At 47.9% G+C, this 20730-nt stretch overlaps 1 protein-coding gene across 5 annotated transcripts in view; it reads right to left on the reverse strand.

The window, feature by feature from the left end:
* The window catches only part of SUGCT (succinyl-CoA:glutarate-CoA transferase), a 1155962-nt gene that overhangs the window by 916794 nt on the left and 218438 nt on the right, over positions 1-20730 (reverse strand). For all 5 annotated transcript variants that reach the window (XR_012799210.1, XR_012799211.1, XM_075586600.1 and 2 more), the window contains exon 9: positions 9035-9130. Coding sequence is in view for 3 of the 5 variants with exons in the window: in XM_075586600.1 (XP_075442715.1) it covers positions 9035-9130 (96 nt within the window). In the remaining 2 variants the exon portion in view is untranslated. The remainder of the gene's footprint in view (positions 1-9034; positions 9131-20730) is intronic.

Consider the following 20730-nt stretch of genomic DNA (forward strand, 5'->3'; position numbering starts at 1 on the left):
GTATCTTTTGTCACAAGTGCAGCAAAATTGCCAAACATTCGCATAACTTCACAATTTCTGAGCAATTAAAAAAGGACTGATGCCCATATTTACTAAGTGGCGTTCTGTCATAAGACACCTTCTGGCACCAGAAGAGACCTTACAGCTCATTCACATGGCATAGCACCGCTTAGCAAATATAGTTCTAAGTGCACTTTTGTGACAGCAAATGTCTTGCTATATCCCTGAAAGTGTTTGCAAAATGGTTAACTTCACACATCTCTAAGGAATTCAAAATGTGTTGTATACACTTGATTCTGGGACGTAGTTTATCAATGCTGGGAGTAAGGTATTTTTTTTAAGTTCTCTATGGGCAATCGAGCTGAAATACACGGCACATATCTTAAAGCAGCAACACTACGTACTTCGACACTTCGAAATTAGCAGAAGAAGGTGGCACTTTTGATGGAGCTCATGATAATCACAGAATTACAGTCCTTTTTACTGAATGTTAGGAATACATCCTGTAAAAATGTCATGCATAAACGTACGCATAAATGTAAAGCGAAAATGTACTTAAAGTGAAGCACTATCTTTTTTCCACTTAGCGATTCTTCGGTACAGGTAGGGAGCCGATATTGTTTGTATAATCTTTTGTACTGTGTGATCAAGGCTGGGGACAGCACATCTTACATGGTTAATTAGTTGTTTACACTAGGTTAATAGGCAACCAGGTCAACCACCCCGGCCCAGGGTTTTCACAGGTTTTCTTTCAGATTTTCACTTCCGGGTTTTCCCCCACTGTGTGTGTGTGTATATATATATATATATATATATATATATAACATCGTGGCGAGCTCCTATTGGCCCAAGCAGCACACGTGTGGTACTAGGTGGCGAGTAGATTTTTTTGTTCGGCGAGTAGATTTTTTGGTGATTTGTCGACCGCTGTATATATATATATATTAGGGTTAGGTTATACATATATATACATATACATATGTACATATATACTTTAGTCCTCCATGACTTTCCACCGCTCTGAGGAAATTCCCATTGTGGAGCAAAATGTTGTTTATTATGTATGTTCAATACAAATCTTTTTGATCACTACTATTGCGGTGCTGAGTTTCCTTCAATGGACGTGGTCTTGGGTGAAGTATTTCTATATTTATCATATATATATATATATATATATATATACATACATACATACATACATACATACATACATACATACATACATACATACATACATACATACACAAGACACATTGGGTTGGTATGCTAACATTTTTGGGTCCGGGCCTAATGGAGATACATTTGTGGAGGTAAGTTTGATTCACAAAAAAACACTGTCGAAAATTGGAGGGATACCTGCATTAAAATAAATATAAAACTAAAATGATAAAAATGTATACTAATAGGTGAACCCCCACAGCTGCCAGTAGTAAGGTATGGTGTAGGTGCTCCCTAGGTAATATAGTTAATTAGGATAAACAAGAGGAAAAAACCTAGTACGGCCACTCATACACCAACTGGATGATAAGTGAAATAGTTCAAATGTAAACTTTCATATCCAAACTTAAAATAAAGGGTATTAAAACGATTATTAAACGCTATGTGATCCTAGAGTGTGAACACTAAAATAAATGTTCCGGATCAAATTGTTTACTGAAGATAAGCATCAATATGTATCTATCAGTAGTAAACAAGGGGATCAGATTAAGCACTGTTCAAGGTGGAGCCAAGGTCAGGTAGTAGCTGTACTATAGTGGTGTCAGGTAAATGATTCTCCCTAGAGCCAGAATCAGTAATATGGCATATATCAACTCAGACACAAGCCTGGTCTGCCTATTTGGTACAGCACTACCCGCCAGCCCCCTATACGTGCTTTGAGGAGGGGTGTATACGTGAAACACAAGCGTCGGCATCTTGTTTGCACGTGCATGATTCCCATGCTCCCCGCGACGAATCAGCTGGTTACATTGTTTGCCGGCAAATGCAGCGTGTGCTCCATCTTTGCTCCTATATGTTGGATCTGACGATCTGCGGAGCAAGAAGGAACCTGGTGGGTAGTTTACTGTCAGCACAGTAGTAGGGTGCACCCAGTGTACCCTAGCTATATATTTACATTTAAACCTCCGTATTGTACTGATCTTTTATTGACCAGCTCTGACAACAGAGCTGGTGTTTGATCAGTACCTGTATTTACCTTCACAACTGTGGTCTTGATATACATCTAGCTCAGGCCTGCACAACATACGGCCCGCCTGGCCTCTCTGTGCGGCCCGCGGTGACTCCGGCCGGCGCTAGTTAATTAATTAAATAAATGTAAAAAAAAAAAAAAAGTTTAAAAAAAAAAAGTTTAAAAAAATGGCGGCGATTCATTCCCCCCCCTCTTACGCCACCCTCTCCTCCACCCCCTCCTCCCCTCCTCCACCACCCCTCCCCGCCCCCGGGTTTTGCGGTGCGCGGGGGCAGCAGTAGCATGAGGCAGCCGTGAGTAAAAAAAAATTCAATAGCAGGATGCCGGGGGGCGGGGCTTAGTACCGGGGAGAGAGGATGTGCTGATCTAAAAGGTGTGTATAAAACGGGCTGGTGGGGGGTGGGTGTGAAAAACGGGCTGGTGGGGGGTGGGTGTGAAAAACGGGCTGGTGGGGGGTGGGTGTGAAAAACAGGCTGGTGGGGGGTGGGTGTGAAAAACGGGCTGGTGGGGGGTGGGTGTGAAAAACGGGCTGTTGGGGGGTGGGTGTGAAAAATGGGCTGGTGGGGGGTGGGTGTGAAAAACGGGCTGTTGGGGGGTGGGTGTGAAAAACGGGCTGGTGGGGGGTGGGTGTGAAAAACGGGCTGGTGGGGGGTGGGTGTATAAAACGGGCTGGTGGGTGGTGGGTGTGAAAAATGGGCTGGTGGGGGGTGGGTGTGAAAAATGGGCTGGTGGGGGGTGGGTGTGAAAAACGGGCTGGTGGGGGGTGGGTGTGAAAAACGGGCTGGTGGGGGGTGGGTGTGAAAAACGGGCTGGTGGGGGGTGGGTGTGAAAAACGGGCTGGTGGGGGGTGGGTGTGAAAAACGGGCTGTTGGGGGGTGGGTGTGAAAAACGGGCTGGTGGGGGGTGGGTGTGAAAAACGGGCTTGTGGGGGGGTGGGTGTGAAAAACGGGCTGGTGGGGGGTGGGTATATAAAACGGGCTGGTGGGGGGTGGGTGTGAAAAACGGGCTGGTGGGGGGTGGGTGTGAAAAACGGGCTGGTGGGGGGTGGGTGTGAAAAACGGGCTGTTGGGGGGTAGGTGTGAAAAACGGGCTGGCGGGGGGTGGGTGTGAAAAACAGGCTGGTGGGGGGTGGGTGTATAAAACGGGCTGGTGGGGGGTGGGAAAAACGGGCTTGTGGGGGGGTGGGTGTGAAAAACGGGCTGGTGGGGGGTGGGTGTGAAAAACGGGCTGGTGGGGGGTGGGTGTGAAAAACGGGCTGTTGGGGGGTGGGTGTGAAAAACGGGCTGGTGGGGGGTGGGTGTGAAAAACGGGCTGTTGGGGGGTGGGTGTGAAAAACGGGCTGTTGGGGGGTGGGTGTGAAAAATGGGCTGGTGGGGGGTGGGTGTGAAAAACGGGCTTGTGGGGGGGTGGGTGTGAAAAACGGGCTGGTGGGGGGTGGGTATATAAAACGGGCTGGTGGGGGGTGGGTGTGAAAAACGGGCTGGTGGGGGGATGGTGTGAAAAACGGGCTGGTGGGGGGTGGGTGTGAAAAACGGGCTGTTGGGGGGTGGGTGTGAAAAACGGGCTGGTGGGGGGTGGGTGTGAAAAACGGGCTGGTGGGGGGTGGGTGTGAAAAACAGGCTGGTGGGGGGTGGGTGTATAAAACGGGCTGGTGGGGGGTGGGTGTGAAAAACGGGCTTGTGGGGGGGTGGGTGTGAAAAACGGGCTTGTGGGGGGGTGGGTGTGAAAAACGGGCTGGTGGGGGGTGGGTGTGAAAAACGGGCTGGTGGGGGGTGGGTGTGAAAAACGGGCTGGTGGGGGGTGGGTATATAAAACGGGCTGGTGGGGGGTGGGTGTGAAAAACGGGCTGGTGGGGGGATGGTGTGAAAAACGGGCTGGTGGGGGGTGGGTGTGAAAAACGGGCTGTTGGGGGGTGGGTGTGAAAAACGGGCTGGTGGGGGGTGGGTGTGAAAAACGGGCTGGTGGGGGGTGGGTGTGAAAAACAGGCTGGTGGGGGGTGGGTGTATAAAACGGGCTGGTGGGGGGTGGGTGTGAAAAACGGGCTTGTGGGGGGGTGGGTGTGAAAAACGGGCTTGTGGGGGGGTGGGTGTGAAAAACGGGCTGGTGGGGGGTGGGTGTGAAAAACGGGCTGGTGGGGGGTGGGTGTGAAAAACAGGCTGGTGGGGGGTGGGTGTGAAAAACGGGCTGTTGGGGGGTGGGTGTGAAAAACGGGCTGGTGGGGGGTGGGTGTGAAAAACGGGCTGTTGGGGGGTGGGTGTGAAAAACGGGCTGGTGGGGGGTGGGTGTGAAAAACAGGCTGGTGGGGGGTGGGTGTATAAAACGGGCTGGTGGGGGGTGGGTGTGAAAAACGGGCTTGTGGGGGGGTGGGTGTGAAAAATGGGCTGGTGGGGGGTGGGTGTATAAAACGGGCTGGTGGGGGGTGGGTGTGAAAAACGGGCTGGTGGGGGGTGGGTGTGAAAAACGGGCTGGTGGGGGGTGGGTGTGAAAAACGGGCTGTTGGGGGGTGGGTGTGAAAAACGGGCTGGTGGGGGGTGGGTGTGAAAAACAGGTTGGTGGGGGGTGGGTGTATAAAACGGGCTGGTGGGGGGTGGGTGTGAAAAACGGGCTTGTGGGGGGGTGGGTGTGAAAAACGGGCTGGTGGGGGGTGGGTGTGAAAAACGGGCTGGTGGGGGGTGGGTGTGAAAAACAGGCTGGTGGGGGGTGGGTGTGAAAAACGGGCTGGTGGGGGGTGGGTGTGAAAAACGGGCTGGTGGGGGGTGGGTGTGAAAAACGGGCTGGTGGGGGGTGGGTGTGAAAAACGGGCTGGTGCAGAGGTAGGGGGTAGGCTGCTGACATGTGAGGGGGTAGGCTGCTGACATGTGAGGGGGGGGCTGCTGACATGTGAGGGGAGGGTGGGCTGCTGACATGTGAGGGGGGGTGGGCTGCTGACATGTGCGGGGGGGGGTGGGCTGCTGACATGTGAGGGGGGGGCTGCTGACATGTGAGGGGGGGTGGGCTGCTGACATGTGAGGGGGGTGGGCTGCTGACATGTGAGGGGGGGTGGGCTGCTGACATGTGCGGGGGGGTGGGCTGCTGACATGTGAGGGGGGAGGCTGCTGACATGTGAGGGGGGGTGGGCTGCTGACATGTGAGGGGGTGGTGGGCTGCTGACATGTGAGGGGGGGTGGGCTACTGACATGTGAGGGGGGGGTGGGCTGCTGACATGTGAGGTGCAGGGGGGGGGAAGTGATGTGAGGTGCAGGGGGAGGGTATGATGTGAGTTGCAGGGGGGGAGAGTGTCATATTGAGGGGAGAGGGAAATAGTGTCATATTGGGAGGAGGGGGAAAGAGTGTCATATTGAGAGGAGGGGGAGAGTGTCATATTCAGGGGAGGGGGAGAGTGTGTCATATTGAGGGGAGCGGGAGAGTGTGTCATATTGAGGGGAGGGGGAGAGTGTGTCATATTGAGGGGAGGGGGAGAGTGTGTCATATTGAGGGGAGGGGGAGAGTGTGTCATATTGAGGGGAGGGGGAAAGAGTGTCATATTGAGAGGAGGGGGAAAGAGTGTCATATTGAGGGGAGGGAGAGAGTGTCATATTGAGGGGAGAGAGAGAGTGTCATATTGAGGGGAAGGAGAGAGAGTGTCATATTGAGGGGAGGGAGAGAGAGTGTCATATTGAGGGGCGGGGGAGAGTGTCATATTGAGGGGAGGGGGAGAGTGTGTCATATTGAGGGGAGGGGGAGAGTGTCATATTGAGGGGATGGGGAGAGAGTCATATTGAGAGGACGGGGAGAGTGATTTAGGGGAGGGGGAGAGAGTGTTATATTGAGGGAAGAGAGATATGGGGGGGATGCTGACTTGTGGGGGGGGATGCTGACATGGGATGCTGACTTGGGGGGGGGCTGCTGATATGAAATGGTCTGGGGGGACGTGGAAGGGGTATTGTGTGTTTGATGTGGAGGGGGTATTGTGTGGGTGAGGGGGAGAGATGGGGGTATGAGAGACAGATGGGGAGTATCGTAAAGGTTTATAGTGAGGGGTTCTGGGGGAGATATGAGGATGATGATGATGATGAGAGGTGCTGGAGGAGAGATGATGATGATGATGATGATGATGATGATGATGATGATGATGATGATGATGATGATGATGATGATGATTTAACCCGTGCGGCCCAAATTTTTTTACCTTGGAGCAGTTCGGCCCTTCTCACTTACGAGTTGGGCAGGCCTGATCTAGCTACTCAGTTGGGGCATAATAGGTCTTAACTGTACCAGCACCACACATATTTAAAGGTATTTACTTTGGAGGCACACGAATAGACTCCACACTGAGTCCGCTCGTTTAAATACTGAGTGTCAAGTGGTGTCGCTAAGTGCATTCAATTAGTACTGAGAGCTATCACCTACAGGGCGTCATAGTGTGTCCCCAGCTCCAGTTTATTTTATTGTATCAGCCTATTCGCATGGTCATAAGGAGACCCATATGAGCTGAGCTACATTAGTATCTTTTCACCCTAGATTTGTTACACTTACACAATTCAGCAGTGTGAGCCTTACTGTAGGCCTCGGCCAAGCTTCCCGCTGGCGTGCTGAGGCGCGCTGAGGCTCAGGGAAAGCGGGTGCTTTCCCTGGCCTTGCGGGTGCTTTCCCTGCGCGCCGTCAGGGGGCGGGCCGGGGGCGGGCCAGTGACGTCACGGAGCTGTTTCGCCCTCATTGGGCGAACCGCTCACGTTACCGGCCCTGCGCTCCGGCAAGCGGGGAAATGTTAAATTCTGGTAAGACCTACGCTTCTGCGCGCTTGCGGAAGCGTAGGCGAGCCCCTACTAAAGCCGCTCTAATTGCGGCTGTAGGGGCTCAGTGCTGAGCAGGAGCGCGCCTCAGCGCGCCTCCGCCACCAGCAGGTAACATGGCCGAGGCTTTACACTCCACCCTGCCCTGCGTAAATATCCTATCTACACCTGTGAGGCAAGGGCTCCTTTCATTACATAGCATCATCATACCTGCTGTCTTGGAGAGAATTTGACCTACTTGTACTGTACCAACTAGGCAGACCAGGCTTGGGTCTGAGTTGATATATGCCATATTACTGATTCTGGTTCTAGGGAGAATCATTTACCTGACACCTCTATAGTACAGCTACAACCTGACCTTGGTTCCACCTTGAACAGTGGTTAATCTGATCCCCTTGTTTACTACTGATAGATACATATTCATACTTATCTTCAGTAAACAATTTGACCCGGAACATTTATTTTAGTGTTCACACTCTAGGATCACATAGCGTTTAGTAATCGTTTTAATACCCTTTAAGTTTGGATATTAAAGTTTACATTTGAACTATTTCACTTATCATCGAGTTGATGTATGTGTGCCCATGCTAGGTTTCTTCCTCTTGCTTGTCCTACTTAAAATGATAAAAATCAAAGCAGAAAAAGTATCTTATCGATGTTCTTCTTATTGTAAAGTCTAACACGGGGTAATTAATATACAATACATTGATTTTTCGAAGGTTAATGAGGCTGTTATAACATCAAAAAACACTGCTGTACTATTAGAACAATAATATGAATGTGAAGTTACACTGCTGCAGTATTTGGTGATAAAATACACAAAACCTAATGTATAATTGCAATACATAACTTATGCTCCTGCTTCTAACATATGTTTGCATTTATTCAAATGGTCACATACCTGTAAATCAGTATCCCATGGTCATTTTTCGAGAAACAATCTAAACTTTATAGCATTTAGATTTTTCTATCTATCTGGCATGCTATAGAAATACCCCACTTGGACTATGCTTTCAAATGCATACTTTAGACACAATATGTACTTTAGACCAGGGGTGTGAAAACTGGGGGTGCGAGATTTTTTTTGGGGGGGCGCAGTGGTTACAGAGGCCCTGTGCGCTTCCCCAAAGCATTTAAATTAAATGCCGGGGAGTGCGAGAGGCCTCTGTAACTTACCATGGCTTCGGGCAACGTGTGTCGCCATGGCACACTGGCGTCAAATGACACTGCGGGGTCATGTGACGTTACATGACTCTACACAGCGTCATTTGACTCCTATTGCCAGGTAAGGGAGGGGTGGGGGGCGAAGTGCAGACAGTTTGTGCACCCCTGCTTTAGACTCCAACAACACAATCTCCTTTCCTGGGTACTACCTATTACCAGGAGATAATAACAGCAAAGAACAATAAGACAGGGCAGGACTTGTACAGAAGTGAAGTGTATATTTTATTGATATATGTATATAAACAGTATTACATATTTAATTAATCATAAAGGTATATATGCTAAATGTTCCTTGCAATAAGTTCTAAAATGGACCAACAAGGCAGTTGCTGTTTAAAAAACAAAAATCACCCCCAGCATCGGTTGAAAAGTATTTGCAAGCAAGAAAACAGGAGAAAAAAAACAGCAACAAATGTGATTAAAAAAAACATTATATTGTGCAAGCAGTGTTCAACATTTCAGTCCCCTAAGGGGCAGTCGTCAGGGTTTTCTTTAAATTAGATTAGTTACTTTTTTCTGTTTTCTTATTGAATTAATCATGCTGCCACAACATTGATTTTTTTTTTCTTCTTCCCATAGAGTACTTCACCTTTTTGATCCAGTGTATTCTGACTCTAGTAAGAACTGCAGTTTTCATTAACATACTGTACCACCACTAGTAAATATAATGATTCCGGCAACACTGAAATTATAGGAAATAGTCCACTCCCGATTCCTTTCAAATGATGAATGTCCACACGTATAGTAAAGATGCTTTCAGTGTCTTAAGCTCCCTTCCATGAACTCCTATTTATTACACACGTTATGCAGTGTGCAAATAACTTCAAATATGTTAGTGTTGAAGGCATACCTGATAAGGGACAATGCTTCCATGTGCAGTTCCCCAACGCTTTGCTTCTACAGCTCCGTTAAGGAAATTTGCTGCGACATGACTAAGACAAGCCACCTAAATGGGAAAAAGAGACGACCATTATCATTTAAAGCCAGAAAACTGATTTAATAGCCCCCAACACATATTACTGTATAACACCAACATTAGGTAGGTGATTACAACTCCTGAGTCCTTTGGTAGCCTTGATGACTTGTACGTATATGTTTCAAGAAACAAACGAACCCCCAAAAAATAAGTATTGTAAACAATGAAGCAACCCAAAACGTATGCTACATAAATATACAAACAAAGGAAGAAAAGCACAGGATTTATACACTGTATGTTGTACATAAGTATATAAGTATATCATAAGGTAACCAGAAACCATTTCCTTAAAGGAGTAATCAAAGCACTTTTTTTTTTTTTTTTTTTACATTTATTTAAAAACATTTTTTACCCAGGATTGAAGCAGGGGTCCTCCGGAGCTGAACCCCATTAATTTCAGCTCCGGGGACCCCCTGCTTTCGGAGATACATACCTCTGGATATATACCTGGATATAGGAGATAGCACATATTCAAGTTACCTGGCCCATATACCACTTCTATCTTATGAGTAGGCTGCACATACGAGCCAAGACATCTTGTGAATTGACAAACACAACATTTTTCCATCTGCACTTAGATTGCTGTTTCTTTTGTTTGTTCCTACATGCTCCCCCTGGGCTGTGAGAAAACGTATCTAACTTCTGGGGACCAGTGAAGACAGTCCCTGCCTAAGGGGTTTGAGCAGGGAGTTGCAACATATAATTTATCACGCCAATTTGCATTATTTTTCACTAAAATCACTCTCACGTTTGATATTGTATCGTTATTTTATCACTTTACAGTTAGGGATCACTTTCAGTGTTTAGCGCCTTGATTTGCACCATCACTCTGTCACAACTGGGTTCCACTGCCATGATTAACATGAACTGTATAATTAAGTGTGTCCACTGTCACAGGAGACCAGGTACTTTTTACACCATTTATATATTACCGGGATCATTCATTGGGCAGAACAAGATGGTAAAAACAAATTGCGTTTATTTTGGTAAACCCACGTACAACAAGAAGAAATACACAAGGAACAGTTAAATATACACTTACTGGGGGTCTGGGGGAAAAATCTAGGCTTTCCTAGGTGCAGGCCGCCCGCTTGGATGAGCTTACTCTGACTGGGATATACTCCCAGTTCTCCTGGTCCTCTATTTGGCTTCAATTTCTAGCCCCGACCGCGCCGTTCAATTTTGAGAACTTAGGCGCAAAAGACCGGACTTTTGCCTGCGAGGCAAACTTTTCAGGCTTCCAAATGAAGCCAGTCGCTCTGTTATTTTGACCACAGCAACTTTGAAAAGTCCGCCGTAGCTTCATCGACTCACCTCATTGTTTGGCTTGTATGGACTTGCTCCCTCTCTTGGTCAGCATCTTACATACACTCCGCTGGGCTATCCCCAGAATGGAGGGGGAAAGAGCAGCCAATCGGAGAGTGGTAATTCCTCCCCATCAGCCAATAGAAAGAGGGGCTCGACCCCGGGGGACGTCAAAGGAGTAGGCGTGCCCAGCAGGCTCGAAAAGCCGGGTGCACAGGAAATATGATTTTAACCAAAGGGAGAGCAGACTCTATGGCTGCATCCTCCCTGACTAACTCATTGCCACTTGGAGGGCCAGCTCCACCAAGTCTGGAAACTACAAAAGGTGTCCCAACGGGGTGCCCTCTGTAGTCTGGACCTGGCCATTCGCCATTTCCTTGCCCACCAAACGTTTTCACACCTCTGGACATCCTCTCCCCTTTGAACGACGGACCCTATGCAGACTTATGGGAACCTTAACTGGATGCCCAGGCAAGCTGCATAGAGCCTTATAAAAAAATTATCAAACATCATAAAACATACTTTAATACACAGGGGACATTGGGAGACTCATGACTGTAAGGGACATAGGACTGGGATATCGGGGCTCGAAACTCAGGCGTCTGGGGGACGCTGGACAGCCTCGGTGTAATTCAACTTGCGTACTGGCAAATTGTGCCTGCACACCGGGTAGAATGAAGGTACTACCGGTAGCTCCGGACCCCGAACTCCTGCAAACACAATAATTGCATTCTTACCCAAATACCTCACCTAAAACTTACACACACGAAGTTTTATTAGTTTGGGGTTCCAGGGTTGAGAGGTGTCTGAACACCACTGTATCAGCCGAGGATACGCTGCAGCACATGCCCCAGGTGGATGTGACTTGAAAGATAGCACCCCCTGTGATGAGACTGCAGTGTGTACTCCACTACTATGAGGTAGATCCGCGAGTGGGATAGGGTGCTCAAATGGGGACCTGGTGTGAAAGATAGCCCCCCCCCCCCCACATTGGGACTATCCGCTTGCAGTTGGGGAGGAAGAGAGTGCCTGTGGAGCATGCCAGCCAGTGTGGGCACTTGAAAAACAGCACCCCCAAGATGGAGCTCGTCGCAGGCACTAAAGGAGGAGAGTTCACTGTCCCCGAGGAGGATCCTGTGGTCTGATCGCGGTTCCCGCCGAACAACAGAGGAACCGCGTGGTGAGTTGCAAAATGTAAGCTCGCCGTTGGAAAATATCTGGGATTGGCGCCAAAGTCCGTAGCCGCGCCCCCTCTATTCCGACTGGGACTCCTGATTTCACCAGAGGAATGAGTCGAGGAGCCAAGTATGGGGTGTGACCCGATGCAAAGCCGGCAAAGCCCAGACGCACGTGTTGCTCAGTGTCGGAAGGTTTATCACTGAACTATTTCTGGTTCTACTACTACGGATAAGCTTCCATTCCAGCGATACGCACTGCCTGGAGGCATTCTAATGATGTGGGACAGAAATGAGAAATTCGTGCACTATGTGTACCTGATTTGCGGTTGCCCGGGAGGCGAGTTAGGAGACAACGCCCGTTTCCTACGGTGCGATGTAGCCTACCTGTAACCGTGGCTGCCGGCCTGTGACCGGCCTATATTGGCTTTATCCCTGGTGGGTCCAACTGATCTGTAAGCTCCAACGACTGGCAGAGACTTCCTCTGCGTACTGTAACAAGTGCTCACCAAAAACAAAACAGGACCGCAAGGCTGAGGTGGGGATGTTGGTAACCACCGACCTACAACTGGGCAGCCACGGCCAAAGTGCAGAGTGGTAGTCGTGTAGCTGGGTCAGGGTAGAAGAAGTCAGAATGGTCGAGGTACTTGCCGTGGTCTAGGATTGGAGAGATCGGATAGTCGCTATGCCGTGCCGGGGTCCAGGGGTATCGAAGGTAGAAGTCCAAATCCACACCGAGGTCAAGTATCAGCGGGGCGGAGGTCCAGATAAAAGCCGAGGTCAAAACAGGAACAGGATAGCAAGACAAGACAGCAACAGAGCAGCAGGGTGTTTGAGGCAAACACTAGTACACAAACAGAGGTTTGTGCTCAGCCAGTTTGCAGCAGGACGACTGAGCATTTAAAGGACAAGCAGCCAATGGTAGGGCAGCACACAGCTGCAGGGTAATGAACAAGAACTGCCCCTAGACATATTCAGTCCACTGGTAAACAGGGGCGGGGAGAAGTGCAGGTGTGGAATAATTGCTGATGCAATTAACCCCTTGTGTGCCCAAAGTAGCGCGGCACCTGCGTGTAGCTTGCGTGTGTTGCGCCTCACCCGTGATGTCACGAGGGCAAAGTCTGAGCAAAGTCCGTGTGGTGTCCCCAAGTCTGGCAAAGCAGCACGCATTAGGCGCTTCGTCACGGGACGCATCATGGGGGCAGAGCCAAAGCGCAGGGCGTGCGGTGTCCCTAAGCCTGGTAGTACGGCGTGCGTCGCCCGTCCCGTCAAGGGGTGCGTGACGGGGTGGGGCCAAAAGACAATCCTCACATGAATGCAGAGAGGGACTACCTGACAATACTGTCCGATCTCTTCCACTCTGGCCGTGACCCTTCCCACGTTGTCTTTTGCGGGGAATACTATAATCCCAGCCCGGAATCAGGAGCGGAGTCCCTGGGCACTCACCATTTACTAGACAGTGGCGATGCCAGCCCGGCAGAGCCCCGAGAACCCAAGGAGGACTTACCGTTTTCCACGCCAGCGTGAGAGGTCCTGGTCCTTCTCGTTTACCCTGGAGGGGTCATTACCCAGCTTTGCCTGGCTGAGAAAGCTCTGCTGGATGCTCTCCACACTGCATCCCGTGACCAACCTTCCCCATGAGGTGATACCGATGGCGATCCCAGCATCCAGACAGACGACAGACGAGTGTATCCATCATTGAGGTACCGGACGGTGCCTCCAACGCTCCCGATACAACGGCTGTATTAGCAGATCCAGAGGACGAAGACTACCCAGCCGTGGTGGTCCAAGATGTCGATCCGGCATAATCGGCGAGCCATAAGAACACTCACCGGTTTTTTTTCCAGCAGTACTGGGAGTTGCAGCAAGCCCGAGCCCACGCAGAAGCCTACGTGGTGGCCGTTGAGGAGCGTGTGGATGAATATCTACGACGGGAGCAGGCCCGTGAGCGTATTTCAACACCACAGACCAAGGCAGGGACATCCCCAATCAGAGTACCGGCTGGTACTACTTTTGTTGCTGCTCGTACCACTTCTCTGGTGCTGCCGGTGGGAGCTATTCCCGCTGATGACCTCATTCATCATGATCTTCTGAGTGACCCTCCTGCTCCGGTGAGTACTTCTGCATTCCCGCCTGTGGTGTTGCGGTGCCGGGAGCTAGACCAATCGCTGGTTAAGGACAGCACTGGGGCGTGGTCCCTGAACCTCGGGGCCTAAAAAGCCCAAATCAGATCTGTTCAAAGTCCAAAGCCGGCCGAGGCCGTGGCAATTGACTGCTTTTATTGGGGGCAGCTATGTTTGCCTAGAAGCGGAGTGTGAGCCACCCAAAATGTCCTATTTTACCGTCGACAGGGTTGGGGTTCGGGACACTGTTTCTTCTCCGAGAAAAGAGGTGGCTAATGCTACACCAGTCATAAAAAATGAGGTGCCGGCCCAATCCCCCACTGCCCATTCTACCAATCCCGCCACCTGCCCAGAGATCCCTGCCCTAGATAACAAGCATTGTCTCCTGTGTCCTTGGCCAAGATCCCCTATCATGACTGTACCACCAGAACGTACTGTTGGAAAAGTATATGATATCTATGTATCTGATGATGCCAATGATGTGTACAAGTGGTGGGATCCTGTGTTCAGGGGTTATGTACCGCATTTAAACAGGACGCGCTTTGTCCTGTAAAGGGGCGATCAGGTAGATCACTGGTGGGAGAATGGAAAGTTTAATCCAGAGCAGGAGGCGGAGAAAATGAGGAAACGTAACCAATGTATGGATCAGGGACTACTTGCACCACCAGAGAAGGGGGATGATTTCTATGCTTCCCCCTGGGATGGACCACTATTCTGGGTATTGCCGGGCAAGGCATGTGGGCAAAATCTTATGAAGAGTAGCCGTGCAGAGAGAGTTCTAGTCCAGCGTTTTAGGCGTTCCCATGGGTACAATTACCCTTATCTCCCCGAAGAGCTCATGAGAGCCGCTGAGGCTAATAGGGATGAGTGGGTAAGGACAGCAGTGATTGAATATATGGTTCCTAAATATAATACAACAGCTGTATTTAGGGCAAGCCGTGCTGAATATTTGGTTAAGGTCTGGCAGGTGGGATGCAATATTCACCTGAGTAGGGTATGTTAGTGAATATGGCAGAAAGAAGTGCTACTCTATCTATCACAGTGTCCAATTAGGAGGGTAAGTCTGTCCAGAAGCCAGACCCTGACCATTACTATTAATACAGCAGGGGCGGTACAGCAAATTGTAAAGGAAGATACAGCAGGGATATACTGCATATTAAGTCAGGAGGCAATTACAGCAGGAACGGTACTGCACCCGGGCAAAAGGTTCAAGTTATGCCACTGTTTATTGTAATGTATTGTAATGATATGTGTTTTATAATTATGTGGGCACAATTATTGATGGTGCATAATTATGTTCCTCATGTGAGGTTGTGAGGAGGATTTTCACCAGAGGGAGGATGTAGCCAAGTGCCCCTGGCTATAGCCTTCTACTGGCCTCAACACTATAAGTCCTGGTAAGAAAAGGCAGTGTTGGGGTTAAACTCCTGTGCAGGGCCTAGCCTGCAGTTGCTTATCCAGGGGCAGGCCTAAAACGGCAGTTAAGAGTGTCAAACCTGGGGAGGGTACTTACTGGGTCACATGTATATTGTGTGATGCCTGTCAGTACCTAGACCTGCCCTGTTATGGACCTTCCACCTAGGTGTAAAAGCCGACACTCCACCCAATTGAGGGGGTTGATTATGGGACAGTGTGATACCCTTTTCCCTACAAGAGGGTTAAGGAGATTGGGAGGGGCTCTGGGGGCCTCAAGCCCCTGGGGTCTGCTCCAGGGCAGGAGGACGATCATGCTGCTGTACAATAAAGCTGCCGTTGAACCAACTATGGTGAGTGATTATTGGAAAGGAGTATTGCCTGTGGGGACCATCCTGCATTCAGCTGGATCCTCATGGAATGGAGGCGCTGCACAGTAAAGAGATGGAGAAAGCCTGCTGCTGCCCCCAAACTACAACTGCGGAGCCACTCAGACCTCCTGAACCAGAGAGTGATCTACTGCACCGGGGACAATACCCATGTAGTGGCCAGATCTTCCGTGGCAGGGGGGGAACAGGTGCTACACATATATGGAAAACAAAGAACAAATCCTGCGCTCCTACCAATTGGGCTAAAATATACCAGTGACATTTTTAGAACCTAAGTCTGAGTGACAAATGAGTCTTTTGGTTGCATCTTTTGATCAAAACATGATTCAAGCCTGCCAACCTCGTCAAGGCTGTGTATGATGGCTCGTTTAAGGGGTGTGGGATGGAAGCTGGAGTTAAGGAGGAAACAACGTCTGTGGGTTTCTAGTATACAGATGTGTATAGTTTGCCATTTCAATTTCTAGAAAGAGCTCATTGTGAAACCAAACTTACATGCAAAGGTTTGAAACATTTTAAATCATTTTCTACCAAAGTTAGATTGTAAAAAAAAATAATCAAAAGTTGAACACTTTGCCCTGCACTGTTCTGCAATGATTTTGCAGAAATATGTAAGCATCACCATTCATTACTAAGCTGAGAGTAAATATTTCCATATCCAAATAACTTACCAGAATTGTGTCTGTTAAATCTCTGGGGCGCTTTTGTGCACGTTTAATTTAACTTGACCTGGTTTGTGACTTTGTAACCTTACGTTAATTCATCACTAGGGTAAACATATCACTTGTTTTCACATAACTCAAATTGAAATACTAATATTAATACACTTTTGGGGTTTCAGTATCATGTTGTTATAGCCATGAATTCAGTAAAGACCAGTGCCATCACTTCTTTCTCTTAAAGCAGCAATCACCCCAAATCAACCTCGTTTTTGCAGGATCAGAACCGGTGGGTGCTCTAGGGCTTTACCACGCTATTTTTGGGTTCCTGGACCCTTGGATCCAGAGATACTTACCTCTGTAGGGGGTATCTAAAGGTGTTTGATGCAGGGGGTGCCCCTGCATCAAACATATTATTTTATTTTAAAAAAGTGTCACCATGTTCTGTTGTTTTAAAGGGCATTTAAAGGGCCGTCCAATAGGAAGCTGCAACTTACTGTATGATGTTGCGATTTCCTACTGGCCTTACATTTGGAAGCCAATGTGGTTACCCTGGAGAGAATTAACCCCGGTAACTTCACTAGTAAGCATCTGAGTAACCAGGGGGTGGGAGGTCCTCAGAGCTGAAAATAGTGTGGTCCAGCTCTGAGGGAATCCCCTGGTTCCTAAGGGCTGTAATACACTGTGTGCGCACGTGCCTGTGCGAAGGCGCGTGCACGTGCTGCACACGTTTTGTGTGTATACTGTGCGCAAGTGAGGTACGGTATACATGTATATGTGTGTGTATGTATATGTGTGTGTGTGTGTGTGTGTATCTGTGTGTGTTTAAATACGGTTTCAAATAAATCCTTTAATAGTTTTTTTAATAACATTGTACATACACACACACACACACACATACATACATATACACACACACACACATACATTTTCAGCGGCGGTAGCAGCGCAAATTCTTTATTTTTCTCATCTTCCCCCGTCGGCCGGTTCCACGCTCCCTGCCCTGCGCGCGCGGCGTCATTATAGAATGGCTGACTAACCTCACCCAACTAAAACTACCGCGCACGCACTATAGAACCGGCCTAAACTGCAAAAAAAGGGACAAGTAGGGGGGATTGCTGCTTTCTTTAACAAAAGGGAAACCTTCTGCATCAGAATTCTGTACAGCAGGGGAGCACAAACTTCTTGAGCTGTGCCCTCCTGCCCGAGAGCCGCAGCGTTTGCTTTCCCCTCTCCCAATGACTCGGCGTCAAATGACGTCGTGGGTCATGTGACGTCACGTCATTTGACGCGCGTTGCCATGGTGACGCGTCGCCGAAGACCCGCAGAGAGCAGGTGAGTTACAGAGGCCTCACGCCTCCCCCGGCATTTAATTTAAATGCCGTGGGGAAGAGCGCGGGGCCTCTGTAGCCGCCCGCGCTCCCCCTACAAATTCTCCCGCCCCCCCCAGTTTGCGCACCGTTGCTGTACAGCATACAGTAAATGCCACTTTCAAGAATAGTGCAACTGAGTGCTTTACAAAAGAGACAATACAGTACAGGGAATAATAATACAATAAAAGCAACAAACAAAATCAGACAATATGAAATGAAATCCCTGCCCTGCAAAGAGAATTTACTACTAAAATGCATACATACCTGGTTGGCAAACAATACATTGTAATTAAAGATAACGTAATGTTAAAAAGTGGGGGAGAAAGAAAAACACATTGGCAGTCAATAAAAATATCACATGTGGTGCATTTGCATGTCTCAGGCAGGCCTGAAACATTGTCTTTCCCATGATCTCTTACCAAACAGTGCTTCCACTGCACCCAGGGATTCTGGGTAATGACATGTGTAGCCATGCCTGGTTTGGCTACCAGTCTGCCCTCTCTGGCACGCAAGCCCTGGTAAGAGCAGGCAGTGCCAGTAGCAATCATGGGTTTTCCCCACATAGGCAGCTTCCTTGAGTGACTGGGGAGGAGGTGGGACTAGGTCTGTGTTCTGCCCAATCCTGGGTGCAGACCTAGTACCTTCCCTCTACTGTACTTAAGGGAGTTGCAACCCCAAATTCATTAGTGTCTCTACCGTTGAGAGAGATAAGGTATCACGCAGGGCTGCTGTGCACTGGCAGGCCCTTGTCCTCTTCCTTAAGGGGAGAGTGAGTGATTACCTTTTCCCCTGGTCCTGCTAAAGGGCTGGGGAAGAGCAGGGTCTGCTGCGGTGGTTCCTGACCTGTAGTGAAGGTCCCGGGACCATCCTAAGTTTGGAGACCAGATCAGTGACTGTATTGGGCAGGCCTGCCTTGATACTGTGATTGCAGAAGAATAAAACTGGTTCCAGTTATCTATACCTTCCACCTGGAGTGTAATCTTTCTGGGGGGAGAGGAAACCGTTCTACTGTGGGAGATTGCCTCCATACATCTGGAGCATACAGCAGATGGAGGCGCTGTGTACCATGGAGTAAATGTCGGGTATATACCCCAGAAGCCTGTCCTGCAGTCCCTACCACCATAGCCGGACCACTCAGCATCCTGTGAGCTAACAGGTAGCATGCACCTGGTAACAGGGGAATCTCCCAGAGGGTGGGGAAAACACAGCTACACATGCAAATGAGCAGTGTGTCACTCTTTACTTCTTATCCATTTTAACATGGACCCCTGTAAGTTTATGCCTGCTGTATTACACAGCTTTTTCAGCACAGCCTGGGGTAAATTAGACAGAGTTGCAGACCTGTCTGAGACATGCAAATGCACCACAAGTGGTATTTTTATTTACTGTATACTGTACGGTGGAGGGTTTTTGTCACTTTTGTTTACCCACCATAACTTTTTTAATGCCTGGTTTCGAATGGAGAAATACATTGAGACTATCGTATGCAGAACATTATTACACAGATTTAGATTGTTAGAAATATTGAGAAAACAATCTAGTAATAGAATGCTTTTTAATTGTTTACGATATGTCTCCAAGATATTCTGATGTAGCTCATAACCACAACTCAATGCAAAGAACATACGGTGATCAATGTGTGAAGCCCACCTGGTTCCACCAAAGGGGAGAACGTGAGTGTTGTGCCAATGGAATGGGAGGATGGTGCTAAGGAAGAGATGTTGGTGGTGAAGACATAGTGGCTGTTGCAGAGCACATCTGGATATTTCCAGGCAGCCATCTGATCTAGCAGCTGCTATACAGCCTGTTAAATACAATTTATTTAGAGTTTCATTCAAGCAGTGTTTCTTCCACATGTGTGGTTTTGTGGTTTTCGTAATTAGACATCTTGAACGATTTTGCATCATTCTTTGTTTAAGTGTTGTTTCCAAGTGTTTTTTTTTATATACAAAGGCGACAACGACTCCTAAATTACAGGTGGTTTCTTAGAAGCACATGATGCTAATGTTTCGCCATCTTCCAGAAGAAGGTGGTCCCAATCCCTACAATAAGACAAATCTCAAGTGCAAGAGGGCATCTGCAGCAACACTATGGTTATAGTAATATGTTTGTGAGAATAAAATGGGTAATACAAGGAAATAATAAATACCTGTGGTGAGCAACTAAACTCACAATTCACTTGTGTCAAGTTATTCTGTAATATACTGGTTAATTAAATCCATGGTTAAAAAAATAACCAGCACCGTGCAGATGGAATACATTTTTAGTGATTGTACCGTATATCCATATATAGAAGTTTGTTTTGGTGTTGAAATGCCACACTACATTCTTACATGTTTAGAAGCATATCTTATGAAACAAAGGTATATGAAATACTTGTCGACTACAAAGTCCCCAGGGTCTTCTCCAACTGTTTAATTTCTCTACATGCACAAGGAAGCATAATAGAGAAAAACTATTTCCTGGAACAAAACCGAGGTATAAAAATATCACCAAATATATCAACAGGGCATGAAATAGCAGTCTGACAGCTTCCAATAGCAGGCCAATTATGGTCACGTACGGACTAAACGGACTTGCTTCCCTCCAGTTATGTCCGGCCAATGAAGCTGACAGCTGTTACATTCGGCAGCCCCGCTACCTGATGTGTAATATCTTCAAATGTGTGCAGGGGAAACTGATAACACATCATACTTGCTGCATTATATTTATTTTTTTCATTGGCTTTAATAATTCAAATAGCTACAAATGAGAAAAATATAGAATTCGATTTGTGTGAGATCAAAACAAAAAGCTGGTAGGAGACAAATATGGAAATTGAACTGACATATATGATAGGCTATTTGATCAATATTATTTTATGTCCTGGATCAAAAACTAAAGATCCCATTGAAAGCAATGTTTTTATTTTCTTTAAAAAAAAAAAATCTTCCGTTTAATGCATTGTCATTGCATCTGGTAAATAATCCCATAGATGTAAAAGAGGAACTTAATTTGGACTCCATGGATATACAGTACAAAATACAATGGAGTAGAAGGCAAAATAATTTGAAATAAGTTCAGATAGAAGTTCAGAATGGGCTTAAACAGGGTACACCCTGAATGATTGAATTATAGAACATCAAGCAAGCCCGCA

The sequence above is a fragment of the Ascaphus truei genome, chromosome 2 (genome assembly GCF_040206685.1).
Source record: "Ascaphus truei isolate aAscTru1 chromosome 2, aAscTru1.hap1, whole genome shotgun sequence".
Classification (NCBI taxonomy): domain Eukaryota; kingdom Metazoa; phylum Chordata; class Amphibia; order Anura; family Ascaphidae; genus Ascaphus; species Ascaphus truei.